At 42.8% G+C, this 27,812-nt stretch overlaps 1 protein-coding gene and 1 long non-coding RNA gene across 4 annotated transcripts in view; one reads left to right on the plus strand and one right to left on the minus strand.

Moving 5' to 3' along the window:
- The window catches only part of ANO4 (anoctamin 4), a 322,929-nt gene that overhangs the window by 173,577 nt on the left and 121,540 nt on the right, over positions 1-27,812 (plus strand). For all 3 annotated transcript variants that reach the window (XM_050934624.1, XM_050934633.1, XM_050934643.1), the window contains 3 exons: positions 10,925-11,025; positions 15,197-15,241; positions 25,997-26,128. In XM_050934624.1, the coding sequence (XP_050790581.1) occupies positions 10,925-11,025; positions 15,197-15,241; positions 25,997-26,128 (278 nt within the window). The remainder of the gene's footprint in view (positions 1-10,924; positions 11,026-15,196; positions 15,242-25,996; positions 26,129-27,812) is intronic.
- Positions 1-27,812, minus strand: part of LOC127042744 (uncharacterized) — a 439,524-nt gene that overhangs the window by 134,262 nt on the left and 277,450 nt on the right. The gene's annotated exons all lie outside the window — the stretch shown is intronic.

Raw genomic sequence — 27,812 nt, forward strand, 5'->3', positions numbered from 1 at the left:
TTATCTCAACCATTAAAATAATTTTGTATCTCCTAACTTTTTTGGCATATGTAAAATGTTTTGTATCAGACATACTTTATCAGTAGGTACATTGTAAAAGGCAGTAATGGGCTAGTGGTGAAGATAGTGGTTAGATTATTTTTAGCCTTTTCAGCATAACATGCTAAGAGCTGATGTTGCCTCATGGCAAGGAATTTGACAAGCCCTAAGGAAAATTGTGAGTTGTCCTTATCGTATACTGACCTTGCTTTATGTAAAGCACATCTTTCAAGGCAATGAGAATTGTGTCGTTCTCCATAAGGTCCATTTTTTCATTTTGTACTCAGGGATATGTTTAAGTATTTCAGCTTTCTGCTTTCTCTCTAGTTATAATCAGTCCATTTAAGAAACCTCAAGAGCTTCTATAAAATCGTCAGTATTGTCTTTTGCAGACGCTTCCAGTTCTACTAAAACATTTTTCCATCTTCAGGTAATCTAAGTAGGTATATAGGGGGAAGGATAGCTCAGTGGTTTGAGTATTGGCCTATTAAACCCAAGGCTGTGAGTTCAATCCTTGATGGGGCCACTTAGGGATCTGGGGCAAAAATCAGTACTTGGTCCTGCTAGTGAAGGCAGGGGGCTGGACTCAATGACCTTTCAAGGTCCTTTCCAGTTCTAGGAGATTGGTATATCTCCAATTATTATTTTTTTATATATAAACCCAGGATAATCCACTCCTACTCTGGCTGGATAAAGAAGGTGAAATGCCTAGCTCATCAAGTTGTGTTATGCGGTGGGGGCAGGGGGGAGGGGTTTGTTTGTTTGTTTGTTTGCCCACTGAACTCTAACTTTTCCTCCTCTTGGTCAGCCTGAAAGTATAACAAAGATTAATCCACTACATTGTCTATTAAGCTTGATTTCTTTTGGTCCCTTGTTACATCCTATACTTAAAAGCAGCAAAGAATCCTGTGGCACCTTATAGACTAACAGAGGTTTTGGAGCATGAGCTTTTGTGGGTGAATACCCACTTCCTCAGATGCATGTACATGATACTTGACATCCTATACTTAGTTTACCATAGAAAGAGTTACACAATCTAGCAGTTTTAGCATTTAGGGGAGGGTGACAGATCAGGGCTCAGTCCAGATGAGTGGGGGGCTCTGTCACCCCTGCCCCGTAACTTGGTGTTCCCTGCAATGCCTTGCTGCTGTAGCCTCCAATCTAGACTGCTCACAAAGAAGCACCAGCATGCAGGTCAGTCCCAGATGTTTGTGTAACTCAGAGGTGAAAGTAAGCCGGTCCGGTCTGGTCCGGCGTACCGGCAAGAGCCAGTATGCTGTGCCGGACTGCACCGGCTTCCACGGCAGGAATTTAAAGGGCTCTGGGCTCCCCGCAGCAGCGGCGATCCCAGAGCCCTTTAAATCCCTCCCGTGGCTCGGCAGCTGGGCTGGGGCTGGGATTTAAAGGGCTCAGAGCTCTCCGCCACAGCGGGGATCTTAGAACCTTTTAAATCCCATCCGCGGCTTGGCGGCTGGGCTGGGGCCGGGATTTAAAGGGCTCAGGGCTCCCTGCAGCGATGGGAGCTCCGGGCCCTTTAAATCCATGCCCGAGCTCGGCTGCCAGGCTGGGGCTGGGATTTAAAGGGCCTGGACCTCCGCGGCGGCTGAGCCCTGGGCCCTTTAATTTGCCCCTGAACCCCAGGGGCTCCCAGCCACCTCTGCAGCTTGGAGCCCCTGGTTGATTTAAAGGCCCTTGGGCTCCCAGCCATAGCCAATGCCCCAGGGCCTTTAAATCTCGAGAGGCCCCGCCTCTTCCAGATGAGGCCATGCCCCCTCAGGACTCCGGCAGTACCAGTAAGTCCTGTAAATTACTTTAACCCCTGGTGTAACTGCAGCCTGCCAGTCACACCCTTGGCTCTCCACAACCTTGGTTATACCGCAGGGTGAGCCCAACATATCCCCAGTTCCAGACTTTCCCCCAGAAATGTTTGTTTTGTACTACCCAGCCCTTTTCTGGGCAGTCCAACTATATTATGTCTATTATTCCTTTAAGGGGATTATGATAAATAAAGTCAGAGGTAGCTCCCTTTGATGGACACCCAGCCAGCCAGTTAGCTGTAAAATCCCCTCTTGGTAGCTGTTCTCTGCTTGCATTGCTTGTAAAGGGTTAAAAGTCCACCAGGTAAAGAAAAAGAAGTGGGCACCTGACCAAAAGAGCCAATGGGAAGGTAGAACTTTTTCAAATTGGGAAAGAAACTTTCCCTTTGTTGTTTTCCGGAGAAGGAGACATGGAGCAGCAATGCTATAAGCAGGAATGCTGTTTAAGGCTTAAATCACATGAAAAAAATCATCTTCCATACCTAGAAAAAAATCATTGGAAAGGGCATATTTAGGAAGATGTTGTTAGGTTGATTTCTGTTTTATTTTTTAAGTCTTGTGGACTCCTCTGTGCTAACCCCAGCTGCTTTTGTTTGCTTGTAACCTTTAAGCTAACTCCCAAGAAAGCTATTTCGAGTGCTTAATTTTTGGAATTGCTCTTTTAATATCTAGCAAAAGCCTAAGTTCCAGATGTATTTTCTTCCTTTTTGTTTTAAATAAAATCTATCTTTTTTTAAGAACAGGATTGTATTTTTGGTGTCCTAAGAGGTTTGTGCATATGCTATTTGATTAGCTGGTGGCAGCAGCTAATTTCCTTTGTTTTCTTTCTCAGCTCTTCCCCAGAGAGAGGTGAAAGGGCTTGAGGGTACCCCACAGCAAGAAATTCCCAAGTGCTCCTTCCTGGGTCCAAGGTGTTTTGGGTTTTTTTGCATTTGGGGTGTTGGCAGCATTTACCAAGCCAAGGTCAGAGAAAAACTGTAACCTTGGAAGTTTAATACGAGCCTGGAGTGGCCAGTGTTAATTTTTAGAATCATTGCGGGCCCCTACCTTCTGCACTTGGAGTGACAGCATGAGGATTCAGCCTTGACATGCTCCATGTCTGGTTCTGCGGAGGCTAACCTCACAGAACAAATATGATAGGTTTCAATTGCTTGGGGGGGTTCTGTGTTGAGGACAGCAGAACTAACAGGAGTATTGTTTGTTTGCTTCATCCTAGCACAGGGCATTTATTCCTCAGCTGATCAGTTGAATTACACTGATAGCACCTTTTGGGCTCTTCTACTTTTACAGGAGATTTGGGATGAGGGTTAGCGAATGTTTTTGGGTAAGAGACTGTTTAGGCTCCCAACCCCCTTCTCTCTTCCCATGGGCAAAATGGGATCCTCCCTTCCCACCAGTTTTAAACCCCTCCTTCTGTGGCCTGCCCTCAATAGACGCCTGATTCTGTTCCTGTTATCTCAAATGGGGTTACTCAGACACTTCAATTCAAATATACTCGATTAGATACAGCAATCTTATTAGCTGCAAAGAGAGATTTTAAGTGAGTACAAATAATAAGGCATAAAAGTCAGAAATAGTTACAAGAAAAATAAAGATAAAATACTTTCTAGTGGCTAACTTAACAAACTATTTTAAATTTAAGCAAAATTTCTCACCATATGCTTCCAGCAAGATTACTGACTAACCTCTTCAGGTTAGGACCCCTCCCCCAGAGTCAACAGCTGTTTTCTGTGTCTTCTCAGGTCAAGAGAATGCGATGGGCAGGGAGAGAGAGGGGTGATATCTTGGGGTGTTTGCCCCTCCTTTTATAGTTTTTAGTCCCTCTTTGAAAAATATTTCCATCTGAGAACGAGGAGACAAAGAGTCTGTGTGGAAGGATGTTCCCTGCTGGGTTTTTTTTTCACCTGTTTGAGCTTCCTTTGTTTTCCCTTTCTGCTTGATGACTCTGTTTACTGCTTAAATGCAAATTAAGGCAAGCACATATTCCTTTGTTTAAGACAGGTTTAGAACATGTGTTAATAACATCGTACAGGGGACTCTTACAACTTCACATACAGTGTTGCCACACATTTTATCAGGATATTACTGATCAGCAAGCTATGAGTTTTCAAATGATATCTCACAAGGGATACTTTGAACTAAGATTATTACTGTAGCATGTACGGTGTGAATGCAAGGGTGTAGTCTGTCATGGGGAGGAATTTTTTTTTAAGCAGGGACCTTCTCAATAGAATTAAACTGAATTTTTCTTCAGACAGTTGTAGTCAAATATCATCCAAATGAGTCAAGCCTATTCTTACCATTTCATTTTGCTTTAGAATCATTTTGCTGATATCCTGAGTGCTCACAAAAACTCTGCAATTTACTTCTGCAGATTTTTGAGAGTTCCTCTCCAGATTTGTATCAATCAAGTTTACAGATTCCTGCAGTGCATCAAAATGTTTGTGCACCATTAGTAGTCTGTATGTCTCAGCTGCTTGTAAATCTACTGTGGCAGTCTTTTTAAATGAGCATGTCCTGCTATTCACATAGGGTGGAATTCACAGAGGTACTTAGGTGCCTAACTCCCACTGAAATCAATGGGATCTAGGTGCCTAAAAACCTTTGTGAATCCCATGCATAGTGGAGAAGTGGAGAGGGAAGATGGCTAGCTACCAACTGAAGAAGACTGAAAGAGTCTTTGGGTAGATTTGGAACATAGCGAGTTAAACAATTTAAAATTAACTGTCAAAAGACAGCTCCTCAAAATATCTCCAAGTCCAGCAATCCCAGGGGCAACACAGCTGCTAAAAGTCATATAAACAAAGTCCTGAGTCAAAAGAAAAGTGGAACAGGAACAGACACGTGGGTCAACCCATCCTCACAGAGTTTTTGTACAGACACAGTTGTTGGCTATGTAGTTGGGAAGCATTCTCCACAGCCATGGTTCCTCCCGTCTAGAGAGAGCTCCACTGAGGGACATACTGGCTGCCACTCCAGCAACTCCCATTGGCCCGGAGCAGCGATCTGCAGTCAGTGGGAGCCGCGACTGACTGGACCTGCAGACGAGGCAGGTAAACACACTGGCCTGGCCCAGCCGCCAGGGGCTTTCCCTGCAGTAGCGGCAACTCCTGTTTGAGAAACCTTGCTCTACAGTAGACTCAGGTATGGAGATCTTAGTCACACTTCAGACAAATGGCCTGGCCTAACTTTTTGCTCAGATCAGCTCCCTTAAGCTTTGTCTACACTAGGGCAAGTTTTCAAACATCTGTACTTGTTGCTAACAACATAGTCAGTTCCACTGGTGTTAGCAATGTGCAGAGATTGTCAGCTGTTGATGGTATTTAAGTATTGTGTCAATTAGACCTGCACTCAGCAGGATTAGATGACACATTGCTTATATACTGGCAAAAGCCAGCAGCCTGTCTATGTAATGGTTTCCGGTGTTGCTAACATCATTGGAGTTGAACTGGTGAAAAGTTGTACAAAGATAAAGTTTAACTTTATGCCCCAGTTTCATAACAGGATTTCACACTCTCAATAAATTATTTTACAAAGTAGTGCTGTGGCTGAGTTTCTTCGTTTCAAAGTTACTCAATTAATAACTACCTGTTTCTTTTCTTGGGCAATTTTTAAAAATCATCCTATTTGTATTCTTATCCAGATAATAAGACTACTTCCTTTGACTTGTAGGAAAACTGTAGAGAAAATGCTTTACTAAAACTGTGTGCACTCTATTCCCCTGGCTCGCCAAACCTGTAATATTATTGAAAATGTTTATCATGATCTAGGCCTTAAAGAAGACATTATCCATTATTTCTTAAATCCATCTACCTATTATATTAATGAAATATTTTGCCTGGAGCTAAGGCATATTGACAGGACAGTAATTACCTAGATTGTTGTGTATGCATATTTTAGAGATTTTGGCACTAGTTTATCCTTCCTCCGATTTTAGGACATTGCCTCTTTGGATTTTACTGCAGGTTTGCAGAACAGTAATCAACACGAGTGCTTGGTTTCTTTGTTTTTTTCGGTAGTTCACTCTACAATACTTACATCAACAGTGCAGAATAATTAGTAACAGTGTAACACTTGGAAGCCAAGAATTTTGTACTTCCTGTACTACTTAATTCTAAGAAACTATATTCAGTCTGATTGTACAGATGGAAGATCATTAATGCAAACAGACCAACTTTGAGAGAGAGGAGAAAATGCAGTAGCCTTTCTCTTCTACTTATAATGGTCTCAGCAGGAGCAATTTTGTCTTTCTGTCATTATCTAGGCCTAGAGTGCCTATCACTGTGATAACTCAGCACCATTCATATCAGTTTATTTAGACCTGTTCTACACACAAAATTGAACAGCGTAGTCAGTTGGGGGGTGACTATTTTTTTTTTAACCAATGCTGTTAAAAGTTCTAGTGTGATTGCAGTTATAACCCATATAACTCTGCTTTTACCAGTATATCTTATGCAGTTTGGGGGAAATAGAATAAGCTATAATGGTGTAGGCACTTGTATCCCATAGAGCTGTGTTTATATTAGAGGGTATAGCCTGTTCAACTCTTCCTGTAAAGCTGTACCAGCAAAATGCTCCTAGTGTAGAAAAGATTGTTAGTAAATAATTGAGGGTATGACGCAAGTTGTGGAAACTTCTTGATACAATTTTCAAACATTTTTCTAAGTTTTACGTTCAAGGATAAAATAATCTGATCATTCTAAGCCAGTTCTATTTTCCATTTAAAAAAAAGAAAAAGAAAACAAATTTAATGCTTGTGACAAGTTAGTAGGTTGATGGCCAGGGCCAGTGCAAGGAAGTTTCATGACCTAGGCGAAACTTCCACCTTGTGTCCGCCCCCCTCCCCCGGCCCTGCGGCAGCTCTGCCCTGAGGCATCCCCCGCATGGCAGCTCCCCCCCCGGGAGCCATGCGGCACCTCCCTACCCCAGCTCACCTCTGCTCCAGAAGCCCTGCTGTTGCACCCGTCGCTGGGCTTGTGCAACATGCGCTAAGCTCTGTCCAGCCGCTGGCACTACCGCTGGCAATGAGAAGAATTGCATGGGATGGAGCGGCTGCTGCACTGGGAGGGAGAGGGAGTCTGAACTGCTGGCAGGCAGCCCAGGGGTTCCCCTGGGTCAAAGCGCCGCCGGCAGCTCGAACCCCTGGGCTGGCTGCCGCCCGGCGGCACACTGACCCCAGGGAACCCCTGAGCTGGTGGCGAGCTAACCCAGGGGAATCCCTGGGCTGCCTGCTGGTGGCTCAGACTCCCTCTCCCTCCCAGCGCAGCTGCCACTGAAAGGGTTTTAAAAAATTGGGGGCACTGCTTTTTGGCGCCCCCAAATCTTGGTGCCCTAGGCAACCGCCTAGTTGACCTAAATGGTAGCACCAGCCCTGTTGATGGCACTGGAGACGGAAGCCCATTGTTTGTGCTACACAGAACCGATGAAAGTGTCTATGCTGGCCTGTTTTGGAGGCTGGAACTGGAAGCATTTAGATTTAAATGTGAGAGATAATTAAAAGGACTTGTCAGAGCTGTTTTTCTATAGAAAATTGGGTTTTCAACTAGACAAAAATTTTAGTGCAAGTGTCTGCTTGCCACTAAAATTTTTGAGATTTATGAAAAAACAATGTGCCCCAAAATTTTGAGTTTTCAACCAAAAAACATGGGTTGTTCTTTGCTTGTGTGGGATTTTGTTGTTATTTTGTTATTTTTAAATGAAAAGTCCATTTTTCTTCTCCTGACCAGCTGTCCTAATTAAGTCTCCTTGGCCATTCAGTTTGGACCCTTCTGAAGACTGTCAACAACGGCACTAAGAGAAATATATTTTTACTCTCCTCTAAGGATTGGATTGGGAGTGCCACTGACCACCAGACAGTTATCATCTGGTGACAAATTTTAGTCACTAGTGCCCCGGCTCTGATCCAAACAAGTGATTATAGGCTCCCTATCTTTTTCCTGTTCCCATGAGTTTCATTGTCCAGGTTTGTATTTGTTGATCATCTTCTCATCACTTTCCAGCCGACTGTTCCTGTTGATAAATATGGTTTCGATGTGTCAGAGAGGAGTACTGTTGCGTTATTTTTTGTGTCAATAATGTGAAAAATTGACTTTACCTGCTGCTTACTTTTTAACGAGGAAAGCCCTAGTTGTCAGTGGGAAGAGTGGGAAAGTTCTTTCTGGGGTTTTGTTTTTTTTTTAATATTTTGTTTGTTGTAATGCGCTTTTTCAAGCAGTAGCATGCAGGAGACTTTGTTTTTGGATTGGAGTGATTTGAGTACTTCATGTTTTTCATGCTGATAAAGATAATTTATTTTACATCAAGTAATAAAGGAAAAGGGCTAAACCTACCCTGCTTTACCATAGCTTTCACTGGCATGGTTGAGGCACACAACTCATAGAGGTAGAAAGTCCACTGTGAAAAGCAGCTGCTAACTTCCCCTGTATACTAGGGAGCTCATGAAGTGTTAGCACAGCCTGAAAATTGGGTGGGACTGACTGACTGGGGCTGTGTGACCAGTGCAGCCGGCAGTCCATTGATTCAAGGCATCCTGCTCCTGTCTGGAGCTCCTGTAATGTCCCAGTGGGAAGAAAAGTTGCTCTCTCTAGGCAGCAGAAATCTTAGGGAGAAGCAGTGAAAACACCCAACTCGCCTCCCTGGAGGCTGCATCCCCCAGAAGTGCAGAAGGCCTTGCTGAGGCAGGGTGGTACAGTTGCCACCGCTTTGCAACTGTAAAGGTGAATCAAGCCCAATACATTTATTCATGAAAAATGCAAATATAAGTGTTGTTAAACATCTCTTTCCAAGGGCCACATGGCCAAACCCTTGGGATGGCTGGGGTGAGCTATTGCTTCCTCCCAAGGGCAGTCTAGAAATTCCCTCTTTATATAGCTTTCTACATAGTTGTATATGTGGAGGGGAGGAATGGCAGGGCAGCCTGAGGTTTGTCTCTGGCTGCTCTGCTGTTCTCTTTCTTAGTACTCTGTGCTGAACTGGGCAACAGGAGACTCAACTCAATTTTCAAATGTGGGCCACCATGAACGCCACGTTAATCCTGCATTTGGGTGCACGTTTCAGAATTTAGGCATATAAATGCCCATTCTACATGTCAAAATGTCAATTTGAGCATTGGGATGCAAGACTGTGATATCCTATTAAGGTCCCCAGGTTTGGAAACTGATCCCAGTAAACTTGACCCGACCAGTGAAAAGGAAAGATTTGATTGCGGAAAAGGTTTGGGGAGGAAAAATGTATTTGTGGTACAGGCCTCCATAGTATTAATAATCAGAAAGATGTGACCTGTAGGTTGATACTGAATATTATCATCAATAAATGCTTTGGATTTTTCATAAAGATCGAAGATCTAAATTGACAGCAACTCACCATTACCTGTTGCTTCTTTGCAACTGTGCAAACATAGTACTAAGTATATATACCACCTACTCACTAATTATATCCTGGAGGAGAAAGCCATAGATGAAGCACAGAAAAAGCACTTAGAAGTAGAGAGATACAGTATTTAATTATTAATCTAAAGAAGAGAAGATTAACAGAAGCTATCCATTGAAATATTTTTGTAGCTAAGATGATTCACTGGATATTTTCTGTCAGATATTTTATTGGGATCTATTTTCTCTCTTCAGTGTAGAAGAAAGCTGCATTTTGTTTTTTTATTTCCTGGTCCAGTTTTGTTTTGCATCCACTTTTCTTTTTTTCTTTTAGAATTTCTAATGTTTTTCCTCATGAATTTTAACTATTCATAATTACTGTGAGAATGTGACTTTTATATGAATAATTTCCCACTCATCCTCTTCCTCAGAAGAAGCCTGAAACCCTCCAGATGTGTTTTGTTTAGATTTTCTATAGATAAATCTACAGCAATCACATTGCAGGGTATCAGTGAAACAAACCACATCCGATAAAGGAAACATTTTATTTCTCTTGACTACTAACAGATTTATGAGGCTCCTGTGTGAGAGAAAATGTTTAACATCTGAGAGATCAAATTCAGATCATTGCGGAATATCCATCCACCCATATCATTACCCTCACCCTCAGCAGTGAACAGACCCCCTTTAACTCCAGACATGTTTCCTGGTTATATGTTGGTGGGTTTTGATGGTTAATAGAGAGCTGCTGTGGCTGTCACAAATTACATTATAAGTAACTCTGTGGGAATTTCACAGGTTTTTAAAAAATATGTGAACGACTAACATTGTGGGTACATGGACAGCTAGCAGCATTCGTCTTCTTTACCTCTTTATGCCTTGTCTTGTCCCCCAGCAACCACACAGTCCCACAGACCCCTTACATTTCCCATGTCCTCTCTATACAGAGCCTCTCTTTCCCTCCTGGCCACCAGCAGAGCTGAATTTCTCCCCTCATCCCTCTCTGTACACCACTATACATTCTTCTGTTAGGGTGATAGTCACTCTGACTCTGATATCCCATGATGGGGTGAAAAGGATACAGGGATTGCAAGATTTGGGGCAGGAGGGAGGTCTCCTCACCCTCTACAGTCTGTGGAATTTCCCCAGGTGGGAGAATGCAAATTGCCCAAGATCATGCTGATAAAACCACGTCATCGTGTATTCTTTTTCTTTCATGAAAACATATACACATGCTCACGTGGTAATATCTGCTGCAGTATAACATACCTGGAAAAGAGACCCCAGGTTGAGAGGTCCTTGTGTCCTGTAGAGGGGAGAAGTAATCAGACCCCTTGTATGCTATTGTGTCAGGATCAGATCCAAGCCTCAACCTCAGTCTGTTTCTCTCAGGCTAGCAGGAGCTAGGAAGGCATGTGAAGCAAAGCACTCAAACCTGAGGCTCAGATGAGTATCTTGCATTGCTTCCTGCCCATCCCCTGTCATGGATACACTTTTCTGCAGGAAGACAGCTCATTGGAAGGAAATCATCAGAGCAATGTCAAGGATGAAGTTTTATATGTGCACGTGTGCATTTGTGGAAAGAAGAAATCCTTGCAATTCTGAAACATATCTGTGGGTGGTGGAAATTGACCAGTGTTAAAGGTTCTTTGTTCTTTGGTCCTCACTTGGCTTGGTGGCTGTTCTGTTTTTCTGTTACAGTCATCTTTAACGAACAGTGACATCATCTTTGTGAAGCTGCATGCCCCATGGGAGGTCCTGGGCAGATATGCAGAAGTAATGAATGTAAGAATGCCTTTCAGGTAGGTGTAATTACATTTTGTGCTCAGGCTTTACTGTAAAGAGAGTGTAAAAACTGAAATGCACCCAGAAAAGCTATTCTATGAAATACCTCACATCTTTAGAAAATATAAATGGAGTGACAGAGATACCATATTCATTGATATTTCTTATTAATTTGCCTGCAATTTTAGTACAATAGCAGTTTTAAATTAAGGCGATCTATAGCAGCGCAGCTATTTTCATGGGGTATTCTATCCTTAGGCCCTTTAACCCCTTCACTGCCGGAGCCCCCTGCATACTCGTGCGCTGCTGTTTTTTAAATGGACATGTCCTTGAAATCAATGGGCAGTCGAGACGATCCAGGTACGTACGGCAGCACAGAAGGTGCATGTCTGTTGGACGTATCTGGCATGTTCGGCACCTGTAAAGTGTCTGTCTGTATAGTGTGTAGTTGGGGAAATGCAGAACATAAATAAGCATTCTATCTAATAGAAGACTGGAATTCAGATGTAAGATTTTCTTTTGAAACCTAGAGTTTCTCTTTGAAAGAGTAGAAATGGTATTCTGTGCTACTGAGGGGCAAATCAATTCCAAATGGTCATTCAGACCCACTTTTCCCTCTTGTCAAATACAATTTGTATGATGGGTTTCAATCCTGATATTTAAAAAATCACTTTTATTCTACGTGTTATAAAAACTTTTTAAAAATAGTGTAAAGAGTTTGGCTTAAGCGGACCAAACCCAAAGCTTCAGAGGTTCTGGTTCTCCTTTCACTTCCCTGAGATTACATTAGTATAGCTCCACTGATTTAATGGAGTTATTCCTGATTTACTCTCATATGAGCAAGAGGAGAAGAAAGGCCAGAGTCACAAATGGCGATTGAGCCCGGAGTAAAGCCCCTCAGAGAACTTCGGTGGATATTCTCCTCCCCATTTCGAGATGAAACTGTGCCTTTTATGTACTACATCCTGTTGTGTTGTCATAGTCTTAGTTATTAGGAAAATGAAAGATGACTTAAGGACAGATTTTCAGGCTCAATCTGCATTTAGTAGGATTTTCATTTTAAGACAAAGCTCAGAATTCTTTAGCCTTGTTTAACTTTCCCTTCTGTGTGTTTTTAACATTAAAAAGGAAAAACAATGTAAATTGTATCGTGAATGACTGCAAGGGTATTTAAAGTGTGCTACAACATTGAGACAATGGGCCAAGTTCACCCAATGTAACTCCACTGATTTCATTCACATAAAAGTGGGATGAATTTGGCCCAATAAACTATAATAGCTGTTGTTTGTCAGGTGGGAGCACGATCCAGCAAAAAGTAAAATTTTGGGTAGAAAACCTGGGCCTTTCTGGTCTAGCTTGCTTACCAGAAGTTGCCATTTTCAATAGACAGCAGTTTCAACATGTGTTTAGCTTATATTTAAAAACTAAAAATGACATTCAGTGGTTCTTTTATGTGCTGCCTGTTCATGTCTTCATTCTTTGCACAGCCATTGCAAAGTATTGTGCCAGTAATCTATAATATAAAGTCGCTGCCATGTTACTGCAAAAATGTGTATTAGGCAAAGTTTTTGCTTAAAAGTTTTTTATGCCCAATATTTTAACAGTAACTTAACTGTTTAGATTGTAAAAACAAAGTCCAACATTTATCTGCCTTGGTTTTTGTTTTCAGTGCCTAATCTGAGACACCTATGCCTTGATTTTCAGAGCTCCTGAGCACTTGCAGTTCCTCATAACTTAAGTCTCAGCACTTCTATAAACCAGGCCTTTTGTGTCTCAAGCAGGGGACCCAACATTAATAGACACTTCTGAAAATTTGGGCCAGACTAGGCAGCATTTTCAAAAGCACTCAGCATTGGCCTAACTGTGCTCCCACTGAATTCAGTGGGAGAATTAACATTGACTTCACTAGGGGCAGGCCCATGGACGGAGGTGGAGTGTGTGCCAAGGGGGCAATTGCCCAGGGGCCTAGGCGATTTAATAGGGCCTAGAGGCCCCCAGCTGCCACCAGCAATGCAGCGGGGCTAAGGCAGGCTTCCTCACCACCCTCGCTGTGCACTACTCCCAGAAGCAGCTGGCATGTCCCAGCAGCTCCTAGAGAAAGGGTCTCCATGTGCTGTCCCTGCCCCAAGCACCAACTCCGCAGCTCCCATTGCCTGGGAACTGCAGCCTATGGAAGCTGCAGGAGTGGTGCCTGTGGGCAGCAGCGCGCGGAGACCCTCTGGGACCCCCACCTAGGAGCCAGTGCCAGAGGGATGTGCCAGTTGCTTTTGGGAGCCACCCGAAGTAAACACCGACCCTCTGGCCCCCTCCTGCACTCCAACCCCCTGCCCCAGCCTAGAGCCTGCACCCAAACTCCCTCTCAGTGCCCACACCCACTCCCACACCCAAACTCTCTCCCAGAGCCCGAACCTCCTCCTGCACCCAAACTCCCTCCCAGACCCCACACCTCCTCCTGCACCCAAACTCCTTCCCAGAGTCTGACCCCGCATCTCCTCCCTCACCCCAACCGCATGCCCCAGTGAGCAGGGGGCAGGGCCTCAGAGAAGGAGCAGGAATGGGCATGGTCTTGGGGAAGGGGCAGGGCAAGGGACAGGGAAAGGGTCTTTGGATTTGCACAATTGGACAGTTGGCAACCCTACTGGGTGGGCAAGGGGAAGCCCTGGCTGTGCCAGAAGAGTGAAGCCAGCAGTGAACTGGGCATGGCTTCTGTGTGCATGAGGGCCCATTGACTGTTCTGCCCTGGGGCCTGGAATTACTGTCAGTGGGCCTGACTAGGGGTAGTGTTAAGTCAACATGGAGTGCTTTTGAAAATCTACTCCACAGTCTGGGCTTTAATGATCTGCAAAATGTCTTACATTATTTAAATTCTAAATGCTGAAAGTAATTGAAATTGATAACTAATTTTCATACCTCTATCGTTTAAAGCAGCAATACAGCTTTTATTTTCAAAACTTGCCAAACATAATTGCTTCTAAGGCGCTAATGGATATTGCTATGCTATTTTAAAATATGTCCAGATATGCAGAATGAGCTGTGTGGTGTGAACCCTTCATTTTCCAGAACTGGTATAGATCAGCATTAAATGATGGAACATTTCAGAATACATAGAAACTGCCTTGGGCTAACAATGACTTCCAGTGGATGACAAAGTCAAACTAAGGAGCAGGAGACTGGAGTTCAATAAGCCATCCAAATCTTGCCGTAAGGAAGATTAAGACACCCACACCTGAACTGCCCTCAAATTTTTGAAATGTTTTAAGATGCTGAAGGCAGTGGGCCAAATTCTGGCAGGCACTGTGCACAGGAGCATACCAAGAGAACAACGACCAGCAGCAGGAGAATGAGGTGGAACCTGGACGCCCCATTCTGGCTCCAACCAGAGCTGATAGGGATGTTGCTCTGCAGGCCCTCTGTGACGAGCCAGGAAGGGGCAACCTGGGGTTGGGTCATAGGAGTGAGGGGGTGTGGTCAGAATGCTTATACTTGTACACTCCTGACTCCTCACTCCTTATGCATGCATCCCTCCTCCACCCCTGCCCATACACACAGCTTATTCCGTTTACAATAGGAATTAGCTATGCCTGATATGAGAGGTGGGAGAAGTGGGCTGCACATGGGGCATGTGTAAAACACATATTGATTTTGCTTGTGCAGTCTATATGTTCATCTTTTTGCCGGGGAGGTTATTTCCCATAGAGCCAGCATTTGTCCTGATAAATACTGCATGTGTGGTGTTATAGTTTAGTGTCAGGTCTTGGTTTCCACTTTCCTGGCTTTTTAAACATTCTCCTATTTAAACAACGTGTAAGTTATCCAATGCTATATTTAATGATTCAATAATTGATGTTAAAAGCATACAGCTTAATTTATTCACATTTGTATTTGCCTTGTAAAGAGCAGACATCCATTTGCTGAGTCCTTTGAAACCGAAATGCCTCTGAATCCCTGTCCTCCAGGCATTATAAACAGCAGAAAGAAAAAAGTAATGACAAAAACAATTACTTTCCTGCAATTCAAACAGTGCCAGAATTTGTCTTGGGCTCCTGTGACAGTTCTGTTAATCTCTCTTTTTAGTCTCTTCCTCCACCTCTTACAGGCTTCTATCTTCAATTTCCTTCCTTGCTAGTTCATACTGTAACTGACGATGGGTTTTCTTCTCGACTGGCTTCATTTTTGCTGTTCTTCCAGGAGAAAAATCTATTACCTGCACCGCCGGCACAAGTTCATGAACAGGTTGGTAAATCACTCAAGCTGGTGCATTTCTTTGGCAGATCAGACTTCATAGTCAAACTCTTGGGATGGTTCAAGTTGTAAGGAGAGTTATTGATGTACGTTCAAGCCTACTATTCCTGCAAACACAGTGGCTGCTCTTTCAAGGTTTCTACCATTTGAGAGAGAGATTATCAGTTTTACCAGTTTTTCCCACTTTAACTATAGGGAATCTCAAACTGGTAGAATCTTTTAAAATGGCAGAAGCTTTTTCAGTGCAACAATTGCAGCTATTTCTCCTCCCATGTAGCTTAGTAAGGAATTTTGGGAGGCTAACAATATCATTAGAATCTGTGATTTATTATTCACTTTCAGCAATACGCCCTTCCTCTCTGGTGCTGATGTCAGTGTTATTTATTTATTGTGCTGTCAGTTGCATAGTGCTTTACAGTAATAGACAATGAACCAAATTAATCTCTGATGTAACTCCATTGAAATCAATTCAGTAACATGAGAGATGAATCTTTCCCAAGATCTCTGCCTTGAAGTGCTTCTGCCCAGTTGCCAAATGCCTTACAGGCATGTTTGATGCATGCTTGTATCTAACTTGTAAAATAATCAGAGGTTTTCGGTCTTCACAATTTTTACCCTTTTTGTTTGACTCAAGCATTTTCTTGGCCAACTAAGCAAAAATGTCTCAAAAAATACTAGAGAAATGTACCAGCTTGGCAAGGATCGGTCTGTATATAGGTATTTAGTGGTTGCATGATGATGGAATTTTCAGAAGTGCTCAGCGCTGGTCATACTCTTCTCTCCTGGAAGTCAATAGTGAAACTCCCATTGATTTTGTAGTGGTATGGCTGCTTATTGCCTCTTGAGCACCCCCTCATGGACAGAGGTCACTCTACAGCACCCTGCCTCTGTTGCTGGCCCATCTATTCAGCAGCCCTTTAAGAAGTCAGTTCACAAAGTAGTTCAAAGAATCCCCAGAAGGGACCCCAGGGAGCTGCTCGGTGCACAGTGTCATCCCCTCCCTCCAGGCCCCTAAATTCAGTTCAGTGTCTGTCGCTCAGTTGTCCAACACAAACCCTTTCAGAACAAAACACAAACTGACTCAGTCTTCATCCCTGTTTCAGATGAGCACAGACCCTTCCTTGCTGAGGCTCAGTCTCTCCCCTGCTTCTTGGGCAGAGTCTCTCCCAGGTCTCCCAATTTAGAGAGCTTCCTCCTGCTTCGGCCATGGCTACACTGGCACTTTACAGCGCTGCAACTTTCGCGCTCAGGGGTGTGAAAAAACACCCCCCTGAGCACTGCAAGATACAGCGCTGTAAAGCCTCAGTGACTCTTTCAACTCCACCCCCTAATCCCCGCAGCTTCCTGAGATCACCAGATTCCACTCAGGCTTTGTAATCAGGGCTGGCTTAGCCCTGGGCTCTCCAGAACATACGCAAACCAACTTGTTACAGACTTCCATGGGAGCAGAGGTAGGCAACACTGGGCACTTTTGAAAACTCCTGCTCGAGAGTGATAGGTTCTTCACACTGCAGATTTGATAGAAGGTGGATATTTTACAGGTAAAGATAATTTACTGTAGATTGACAAGTTTATTTGGAATTTATTAAAAATTCAATCTTTTTACTTTATTATGATATTAAATGCCATTATTTTCTGCTGATGGTATGGTGGTATCAACATTATAGTAAACACATTGTTTCATTGGTAGATGATCTCTCCATGGAATACAAACCTTTTCCTTGGTGGACGGATGCTATAAATATGAGTCCTTCTAAAGCTTGTTACTTCCCCATCTCCCAAATAAGTGCTGTAGGGTTTGGTAACTTTAGAATCTCAGAAAGTCAACAGTTTTTCTAAAGCAATGTCAAGTATGAAGGTATTAGTGGAGTTTTATGAGCCTGGGATAAATTCAGCCACAAAGTGCTATCAAAGTCTTCATTCCCTGACACCTACACTGTAGAAAATGGGCAGATATTGCATACCTGAAGCAACATATTGTTTTTGGCTAGACGGAAGGAGTTAGTGTTTCATGACCACTTGCACTGAATATAAAAACATTCCTGCTCTACAACTGATGCAGTGCTTGAATGCAGTCACTACTGAGTCTCTCTCCTGCTACCCCAATCTTCACAATTGAGTGGCACTGAGTTGATTTGGATTATAATTAAAGGCACATGGTTGGTTTAACCAAAATAATGGCACACATGGAAGGAGCAGGCATAGGTTCTTTTGTATGTGTGTGTATGTGTGTATTCATATTCAATTTTGTGTTTTCATTTGCTTGCTTAATGAGTCAGCGTGCCATTTGAGTCCAGTATAATGAGTAATCTGGTCTTTTTATAGTGTTTAAGTTCCTGGATGATGAAAATATCTGGCTAAATCTAGATCTCATATTACTTCAGCCCCATAAATAGTTCCTTGAGACAAAAATACCAGCCAAACAAAAAATCCTGGAGAAAAGCAAGCACAAATGTCGAGGTGTTCAGATTTATTTCCAGTTCTGTAGAACGCTAATATACAACTCCAGTTTGAGGCAATGGGGGCAGGTTCAGTTAAAAGGAGAAATGACTTGAACGTTTGTCCATTTCTTGAGCTAAACCCAAAGCTTTTTTGAAGTTTGGGCAATTTTGATAAAGGACGTGTTTCAGGGTGCAGTCTAGTGCAGGCCACCCTGCAGGATGACACAACAGTCACCCTGTCCTCAGTTTCCTCCTCAGACAAATGCAGATGCGCTCAGGCATTTTAAATAACGTTCTCCTTATTGTCTGTTTTATTATCATAACATGAAATAAACTTTAGAGCTGATTTTAAAAAATGGAATTTCTGTACCACAAGAAATTCCAATATTTTTGTCCATTTGTTTTCATTCAGAATTGAAATTTAAAAGTGTTGATATTTCTTGGAACAAAAAGTTCCAAAAGTTTTGATTTGGAAACTGAATTTTCTTTTTTATTGATTTTGTTGACATCATTAACATCATGGGAGTCCCATGTGGCACACCATGGTGGCCAGCCACAGGGAGAAACTGCAGTGCATCATGAGAAATATAGCCCTATAGGGGAGAACGAGGGCATGAAGGATCTGGAACTACAACTCCCATGAAGCACTCTGGCAGCTCAGCAAAACACTGAGATTAATGTTGACCCAAAATGAAACATTTTGATTTTCTTAATGGAACATTTTGCCAAAATCAGGCTTTGCCTACAGAAAATTATGATTTTGACATAACTCGCAAAACCCAATGACAAAGTGTTTTGTTTGAATTTTTTTGACAAGCCCAAAGAAACATAAAGTATCTGTGGCTCTGCTAGATTTAAACCATTCTTTTCCTAGTCAGTGGAATTCTCTACAGCCCTCCTGCCAGCAACTGCATCACTTACATCCTCGGTGCAGGGTTCTTCACAGCCCTCCTTTTAGGTGCTGCCCTTGCAATCCTTATCCCTTACCTGTAGGGTTCTATCAAAATTCCTTCTCCACCCTGAACTTTAGGGTACTGATGTGGGGACCTGCATGGACACTTCTAAGCTTAATTACCAGCTTAGATCTGGTATCGCTGCCACCGCCCGCAAGCACTACTTTTCTTCCCTGTGTAGACTTGAGAGACTTCACCAATTTCCTGGTGAACACAGATCCAAAACTCTTGGATCTTAAAACAAGGAGGAATTAACCATTCTCCCTCCTTTCTCCCACCAACTCCTGGTGGATCCAGATCCAACTCCCTTGGATCTTAAAACAAGGAAAAAAATCAATCAGGTATTAAGAAAAAGGCTTTTAATTAAATAAAAGAAAGCTAAAAGAAAAACCTCTGGGAGAGATTAGCATACAACCTACTCTCACAGACAACAGATTCAAAACACAGAGGATGTTCCCCTGGGCAGAAACTTTAATACACACAAGAATACCCAAATTTGATAATTCCCTTAATGGTACCAAGACAAGTTACAAAGAAAATAAACATAAACCTATTTATCCCTTTTTAAAACTTACTACTCTGATAAGAGGCTGGTTCCTTGATCTTTTTCACTCTGGCTGAAACTGAAACTCTAAACAAAGGAAAACTTCCCTCCTTCCTTTTGAAACATCTTGTTCCCCCATTGGTTCCTCTGGTCAGGTGTCAGCTAGGCTAGGTGAACTTCTTAACCCTTTACAGGTAAAAGAGGCATTACCCCTTAATTATCTGTTTATGACAGGTTCTCTGCAGCCCCCCAAGGGGTTTCAGTCCATCTGCCCTTGGTGTAGGGTATCCCACAGCCTTCCTTCTAGGAGCTGTGCCAGAATCCTGGCAAGCTCCCTTAACCTGCCACCATCCTTGCTCTGTATCAGGAGGAACTTCTTGTACTCCCTGCAGGTCTCCCTCCTTGTATGAAGATCTTATAGGAGGTCCCACCTTCAAGTTGTTGTCTTGTGATCCTTGGTCACATAACTCAGGTACAGGCCACAGCTTGATTGCTTAAGCCCTTACCCGCACAGCTCACACTGTGACAGGACCCCACTGAGGGGATCCCAACATAGATGTGCACACCTCCTGTCATCCTCCATACTCCTTACCCAAAGATCATTCCTTTGGTGGGAAGGAGACCAGACAGCCCATTTTCCTCTTCCAGGAGGTTGGGGTAATAGGTATCTGTTTTGGCCAAGAGGGAGTTTTGTGGGGACCGGAAATAGAGAGTCACAGGCAAGGTTGGGATAAATTTGGGAAATAATCTGAACTTTGAAATGCTAGCTGAACTAAGTAGCTGCACTTTTAGATGGTCACCTGTAAGTCCTGCAGTGTTTTTGAGAAATTTGCTCAGGAGAGGGACATCAGTTAATTTTTCTTATGTGATTTTTCCCTGCCTTTTTTTTCATTATGGCTTATATTGCTCTAAAAGGCACAGTAATCCACACGTAACTAGTGAGAATGAATTCTTTCTATGTAGGTAGCTGTGTGTGCTTCTCTGTTTTCCAAATGCTGTCCACTTAGGGCTCCATTCAGTAAAGCACTTAAGCACATACTTAAAGTTAATCATTTGCTTAAGTCCTTGCTTAATCAGGGCCTAAGTAGACTTCAACTCTTGCATGTTCCCGCATCGGAAGCTCAAGCCATAGTGAACAGTGATTCCTGGTGAAGAAGCCTAGACATTAGAAATGTGCAAAGTTTTGCTGTATTAATTCATCCAGTCCATTTCCCTGCCAGTGACAGATATGTCAAAAAGAAGCTTTCTCTGCTCATGCTAGCAGCTAGTCTCAGCTGGAGTGTATCCATTGCATATCTTACCTCTCTGCCTCTAAAAACTGGTTTAACTGTATGTATTATTTTAAATTTGCAGTTTTCCACTGTTTAACGGTGTTGTGGAAAATTGACCACGCGGTTGATTTTGGATCAGACAGCCTGAGGCTCCTTTATTTCATACAAGCATATATGCAGGGAGAGTCAGCATGGCCCCAGGCAAGAGGCAAACTGCTCTGCTCTCCACAAATTTTACCAAGCTTATAAAGGATAAAACCACAAGCACGTAACGTGCTCGATACATTTTCAATTGCCTTATTTGGAATACAATGTTAATCAAGAGCAAGCTTAATAATTAGTTTTCCATATACGTTTTTTCCTGTTATTGTTATCCCTAGCCAAGTTTGTGTTTTGACTGTTCTAACACCTTTTCTGTAGTCCCCAAAGCATTTCTGTCCTATCTCCTGGTTCCCCTTTATCCAATTCCAGTTCCTCTTTCATGGTCCCCTGACCGCACCACTCTGCCCCCGCATGCCCTTTGTACAGAAAAGCAAGCCTAGCTGAAGCTCTTAAGTTTCGTAGCTTTGTTACAGGCCTTTGCTACAGGCCCAAACCCCTGGGGAAAGGGGGGGATACCAATTTTCTTTGACAACAGTATGTCTAGACTAGAGCTGGAAAGTGTAAATTCCAGTGTAAGAAGATATACCTGCACTAGCTGCACTAAAACCAGAAGTGTAGCTTCAGTGATGTGAGCGGCAGGATAGTCTATCCATTTCATAAACAGATAGTTAAGTGTTAATGCCTCTTTTACCTGTAAAGGGTTAAGAAGTTCACCTAGCCTAGCTGACACTTGACCAGAGGAACCAATGAGGGAACAAGATGTTTCAAAAGGAAGGAGGGAAGTTTTCCTTTGTTTAGAGTTTCAGTTTCAGCCAGAGTGAAAAAGATCAAGGAACCAGCCTCTTATCAGAGTAGTAAGTTTTAGAAAGAGATAAATAGGTTTATGTTTATTTTCTTTGTAACTTGTCTTGATACCATTAAGAGAATTATCAAATTTGGGTATTCTTGTGTGTATTAAAGTTTTTGCCCAGGGGGACATCCTCTGTGTTTTTGAATCTATTGTCTGTGAGAGTAGCTTGTATGCTAATCTCTCCAGAGGATTTTCTTTTACCTTTCTTTTCTATAATTAATAGCCTTTTTCTTAATACCTGATTGATTTTTCCTTGTTTTTAGATCCAAGGGGATTGGATCTGGACTCAGCAGGAATTGGTGGGGGAAAGGAGGGGGGATGGTTAAATTCTCCTTGTTTTAAGATCCAAGGGGTTGGATCGGTGTTCACCAAGAACTTGGTGAAGAAGTCTCTCAAGGCTACCCAGGGAGGGGAAGGTTTTGGGAGGAAAGAGGGTGTTCCAGATGGAGGAATCTGGATGGTGGCAGCGATACCAGATCTAAGCTGGTAATTAAGCTTAAAAGTGTCCATGCAAGTCCCCACATCTGTACCCTAAAGTTCATAGTGGGGAAGGAACCTTGACAATCCGCCTCGAATATGTACCTATGGTCTTGAACGGAATCATACTTGGGATGGCTGGCCCCTTCCGCTGCTCATGCTGCCATAGCTACACTTCTGTTTTTAGCACACTAGCTCAGAGCCAGTGTAGGTATGTTTGCTTGAGCAGGATTTTATACCTTCTAACTCTAGTATAGCCATGCCCTCAGAATCTTTCCAGATCCTCAATATCCCATTTTGGGAAAGGATTATTACTATGTTGTATTCTTTTCAGTATCACCAACTGTTCCATATGGCATGTAGTGAAAGCTACCCGGTTGATATGTGTAATGCTAATGAGCCATAGATTAGCCTCAAAGAAGAAATGAAACACAACACATTTTAACTCTTCTTGTCTGAGTGTTAAATGAAGGACAGTCTGTCAACACTTTGCCTCTCCCTGCTCTTTTGAGCAAGCGAGAGAGCAGTGTGAAGTAAAATCCTGCGTCAGTGGCTGGTGGCCATGCTAAAGCAGCATGAAGGCATCTTCTAAGAGTCTGATCGTTTAGATTGTCGGAGGAGAGAGAATGGCAATATATTCTAGACCTGTTGGAGCATGCATCCCCTTGAGAGCACTGTGTCAGCAGGGAAGGAATGAGTCCACTGAGCATGCCAAGGAATCGGAACTTTGTGAATGACAAACCAATCAGATTCCAAACGTGCTCAGTGTGAAGTCAACATGAATAATTTATTGTTCTTAAGTTAGCCCTGTGTGTGCTGAGATAAACGTACAGCACACATATCTCAAATGTGCACATTGTCTTACAAGATGAATGGGGAGAGGATTGCAGATTAATGAGCTTTCTAATAGTCTTGAAAATCCAGATGATTTTATTCAATTTATAAGCATGAAACTGGATGTTTGAAGACATTTGTGTTGTCCTCCTCTTCCCACTCCCCATCATCATTAAACTAACACAAAATGTAGTAAATATTGGGTCCGGTTTCCCTAGGCAGGAAAAGCTGCAGGTCAAAAGAGATTAAATCCTGTGAGGAAAAACTTCCCCTCTGTCATCTTGGGATACCCCTCTGACCTTGCAAACAATGTGCATGAAGTACAAGGCCTTCTGTGTGGAGGCTCTGTGCTGCCACAGTAGATATGGCTCGTGCAGCTCTGACCCTATTTCTTGGCAGCGTGGTGTCAACGTACCCCCACTATGGAGGTGGGGGTTACAGAAAAATAACACATCCCCGAAAAATCCCTGAGAAATTGCTGGTTAAGACTCAGATACTTCTCCACTTCTGTCCTGGGTCAGCAAATATAAATGCTGGTCACCCTAGGTAAGCATGAGGATGGCTTGGAATAAACGTGCTAGCCCCGCAAGCAAACCCTGTTAATTTAGAAGAACAATTAATAATGATAAATTAGTCTGCTACAACTTGGTGGACGCTAAAGCTGGGGAAGTTATTTTCAAACTCCATTCAAATATTTAATTTATCCCTTTTTCCCATTTTTAAAATTGTGTCTAAACAGATCTCAATTTCCCCATATTGATTTGTTTGTTCAAGATTATTCAATGAATGTTTTAGATGAACATATTTCAGCTGGTGTTCAGTGCTTAATTTGTGCTGGGGCTTGCTGAGTCTGACCCCTGCCAACTCTAGGCTTGGCAGTTCATAGCCCCAGCACCTCTGGGCTCCTGGCCAGCAACTGCCACTTTCTGACCACCTAGCTCTGAAGGCAGTGCCACTGCCAGCAGCAGGCAGAAGTAAGGGTGGCAATATCAAATCATGCCACCCTTACTTCTGCAGTGCTGCTGGCAGTGGTGCTGCCCTCAGATCTTGGTGCCTGGCCAGCAGCCACCAGTCTCTGCCCACCCAACTTGGCATGTCCTTCCTTACAAATTAAGCACTGTCTGTGTTTTGTTCATGAACTAGTCACTGCAAGTATTGCTTTGAGTATTTGAGATTCACTATTTGAGCTGGTCACATGGTAGTGGGGGGGAGGGTGAGCTTGGTGGTTTGAGCATTAGCCTTCTAAACCCAGGTTTGTGAGTTCAGTCCTTAAGGGGGCCACTTAGGGATCTGGGGCAAAAATCAGAACTTGGTCCTGCTAGTGAAGGCAGGGAGTGGGACTCAATGACCTTTCAGGCTCCCTTCCAGCTCTATGAGATAGGTCTATCTCCATATTTTGTTACTATATCCTAATTGGATGAGTGTAATTCTTAGGGAATGCTTACACTGGAGCTGGAAGGTATAAATTCCAGCTTGAGCTGACATACCCATGTTAGTTCTGATCTAGCTAGCACACTACAAATGGAAGTGCAAGGAGCAGCATGGGCTTGTCACCTGAAGTACTGTCCTATCTGAGACCAAAGGTACGTGGCTGAGTTGCTGCAGCTACACCTTTATTTTTAGTGGGCTAGCTCTGTCTGAGCTAATGTAGGTGTGTCTGCTCTAGCTGGAAATTACACCTTCCAGATCCATTGTAGATTCAAGCGTTCAGTGCAAATGTGTACGATTAAGAATTTAAAATTTATTTTCTGTGTCTATTCTGCTACATTCACTTAAAATTTCCTCTTTTGGCAAGCAGTCCTAATGGTAAACTCATTCACTAGAATGCTCACAGAAAGAGAACACACAAGACCCACAAACACAGGCAGAGTAAATGTGTTTAAAAATTTGATCCAGTGTTTGTGAATAATAGTTTGTAAGTACTTACCTACCTTTAGAGAAGACACAAAAGTGACTCCAGTTTCAGAATTGAGGAGCAGAGGATGAAAGTTGCTATTTTTCTATTTTGAAAGGGATTTTGGAGTAATTCTCCCACACTCTCAACTACTTCAGTAGGAATATCTCGAACCCTTTTGACCAGAGATGACGACAGAGAAATCTCAATAACATTTGTTTGGGTTGTGGAGCTGTTTAGCTGATTTTTGATGGGAGGAGAAGGAGCAGTTAAATTTCCAAACTATGGGCTTCACTCAACAGTCACTGAAACAAATGGAAGCACTCCCGTTGACTTCACATGGTATTGGATCAGTCCCTCTGCCTGTCTAGCAAAGACTTACTCACATGCTTAGCTTTAAGCATGTGAATAATCCTATGTATGGTACTCTTTATATACTTTAAGTTAAATACTGAGTAAGTCTTTGCAGGATTGGGGCCCATGCCTTTTACACACAGGAAGTAATAGTGCAGATATTAAGGTGTTAAGCGGTCTTGAGAAAGCAAAACATGTTTTGCAAAGTAAATTTCTTATCTGTGTTTTCTCTGTAGCATTTTTGTTTGGAGTTGGTTTTGATTTAGAATGTTACCCCCCAATCATCCATAATTCTTCCCCTTCCCTTGGTGACTGTATCTTTTAATGGGTGCATTGTGGATAAACCCGGCCTGATTTACCTGCTTGGCCTCTGTTTGTTTTCACCTGCTGAAGTGAGATTATTAAATGCAAGAACTGGCTTTGCTGTCAGCTCTCAAACCATGTGCTTTGAGTAGTGAGATTTGATAAAGTGTTCAGTACCTCAAGATGTTGCAGTTGAAACAAATTAATGAAATGCTGTGTTTTAATAGCCCCCTATGTGCTATGAGTCTGTGGTAAATAGCAATGAAAGTCTTTTATTTTCCTGGGGTTCTGTTGCCAGAGCTTTCTGTCCTGGTCTCTGCAATCCTAATGTTTACTTGTCCTGAGTGTAGTGTGTCAGTTAATTCCCACAGAGAAATTAAGCTTTCTGAAAAGCCCAGGAAATGAAACCTTAGAGAGTTGCCAAGAGTTTACTGAGTTTTGTTACGATTTACAGCCTCATGTACCGTAACTTCTGCTGACACAAATAAGAAGACACTGCTCTACAAAATTCTGGTGATTCATAATCTGAGGACACTTTGGCTCAAAAATGTCATATCTGGCTTCTTAGTAACTGTTAATTCTGAAGTCTTCTTATTTGTGAGGGGGGGTGGGAGGGACGAGGGAGTTGTAAGTAAAATTTCTCTTTGTCTGATTTTAATGTAACGGATAAGCAGGCACTGCTTGTTCTCCGTCTCATTTGATTTTACGTTTTGTGTACTGCAGGATCGAGAGACAAATCAGCAGGTTTCAAGGATGGTTACCTAGAAAGCCTATGAGACTGGACAAGGAGACACTGCCAGATCTGGAAGAGAATGACTGCTATACTGCCCCTTTCAGTCAGCAAAGGATCCATCAGTGAGTATTTTATGATTTAGTTTAAATGCAAGGCAAAACTATACTACCAGGTTAATCCTGACAAAGCCAAAGCTCAGTATATATGTTTAGGAATAGATCCCCGTGTAGTTTCTCGCCATATCATGAGGGTCCATACAGACCACTGAAATAGCAAGAAGTCTATCTACATTTTAGAGGGCTTGTCTAAACGAACACTTCATTTGTGGCAAGCTGGGGTGTAAATCGACCCGCATTAATGTCCTGCACACTAAGTGTCCCAGTGGTCCCTGCTGTTGCTCACTAAGGGTATGTCTGCACTGCAGTTAAACACCCGCGGCTAGCCTATGCCAGGTGACTCGGTCTCGCAGGATTTGGGCTGCAGGGCCGTTTAATTGCAGTGTAGATTCCTGGGCTCAGGCTGGAATCTGGGATCTAGGACCCTGTGAGGTGAGAAGGTCCCAGAGCTCGGGCTGCAGCCCAAGCTAGAATGTCTACACCGCAATTAAACAGCCCCACAGTCCAAGACCCGTTGAGTGCGCTAGGAAACTTGTAGTGTGCGGCAGCAGGATCTTCATGAACACTTAATGCATGCAGGCTAGTGCAGGGTATATTTATACTCCAGTTTGCTGCAAACTAGGTGTTCATGTAGACATGCCCTGAGTATTACACATCCAATCCAAAGTCCATGGAAATCAATAGAAAGATTCCCTTTGATTTCAGTGGTCTTTTAATCAGGCCCCTATGTAAGTAACTGACTACTCATGACAATTTCCATAACAACATCTAGGACCAGATTTACAAAGGTATTAGGTGCCTAAAAATGCAGGTAGAGGCCTGGTAGGATTTACAAAAGCACCTAACTCAATTGAAAGTCACTAGGAGTTAGGCACAGCCTTATTTTCTATACCTATTCAGAGAGTACCAAAAATATATCTGTTAGAGACTATAGTAACTGAGCCTGCATAGGAAACACAACAACCCTTTTCTTCTGTTTACTTAATGCCAAATAAAGGGTAAGGTGCAGCTGTTCTCTGGAAAGTGACCACATAGAATATGGCACCTTCTTACACAGCAGATCTATGCCCTGTACATATTCAAAGTCAGATCTGCTTACATCAGTGACCAAAATACATTGGTATTGCTTTTTATTCCTGGTATCACTGCAGAGCAAACACAGCTCTGGAAGAGAGCTGAGTTTTCTTTGTTTGTTTGTTTTCATTATGCACCATCAAAAGAATGGTTTGCTAAATTCCAGTTTCAGGGCCAATCAGTTATACTGGTGCAAATGCATGAAAAGCCGTAGTATTGCACAGATGCCTCTCTGGGCATAGGTTGGCCTGTAGAATGACGTATAAGATGGAAAGAATCCAGGTTGATTTTTAGATGCCATGTTGAATTTTCAGGGCTGACAAAAAACAAACAAACCTTTTTATGCCTGTAGACTTAGTTGACTTAATATAGAAATAACTAGCAACCGTACAGTGCCACGTTTATACAGTCACTTTTCAAACAGAATCATGCTTTAAGTAACAGTGGCTGAAACAAATGATGATGAATAGGAGAGCCCTTCGTGGACAATTTCAGTAGTTGCAGTATGGAGGACAATAACCAGCAACTGGTGAAAAAAACGCAAAGAATAGGCTGTACAGACCGATAAGCTAACGAAAAGGTAACTCTATAATGCTGACGAAGCTAAGACTAAGAG

This window comes from Gopherus flavomarginatus, chromosome 1 (assembly GCF_025201925.1).
Source record: "Gopherus flavomarginatus isolate rGopFla2 chromosome 1, rGopFla2.mat.asm, whole genome shotgun sequence".
NCBI classification, from domain to species: domain Eukaryota; kingdom Metazoa; phylum Chordata; order Testudines; family Testudinidae; genus Gopherus; species Gopherus flavomarginatus.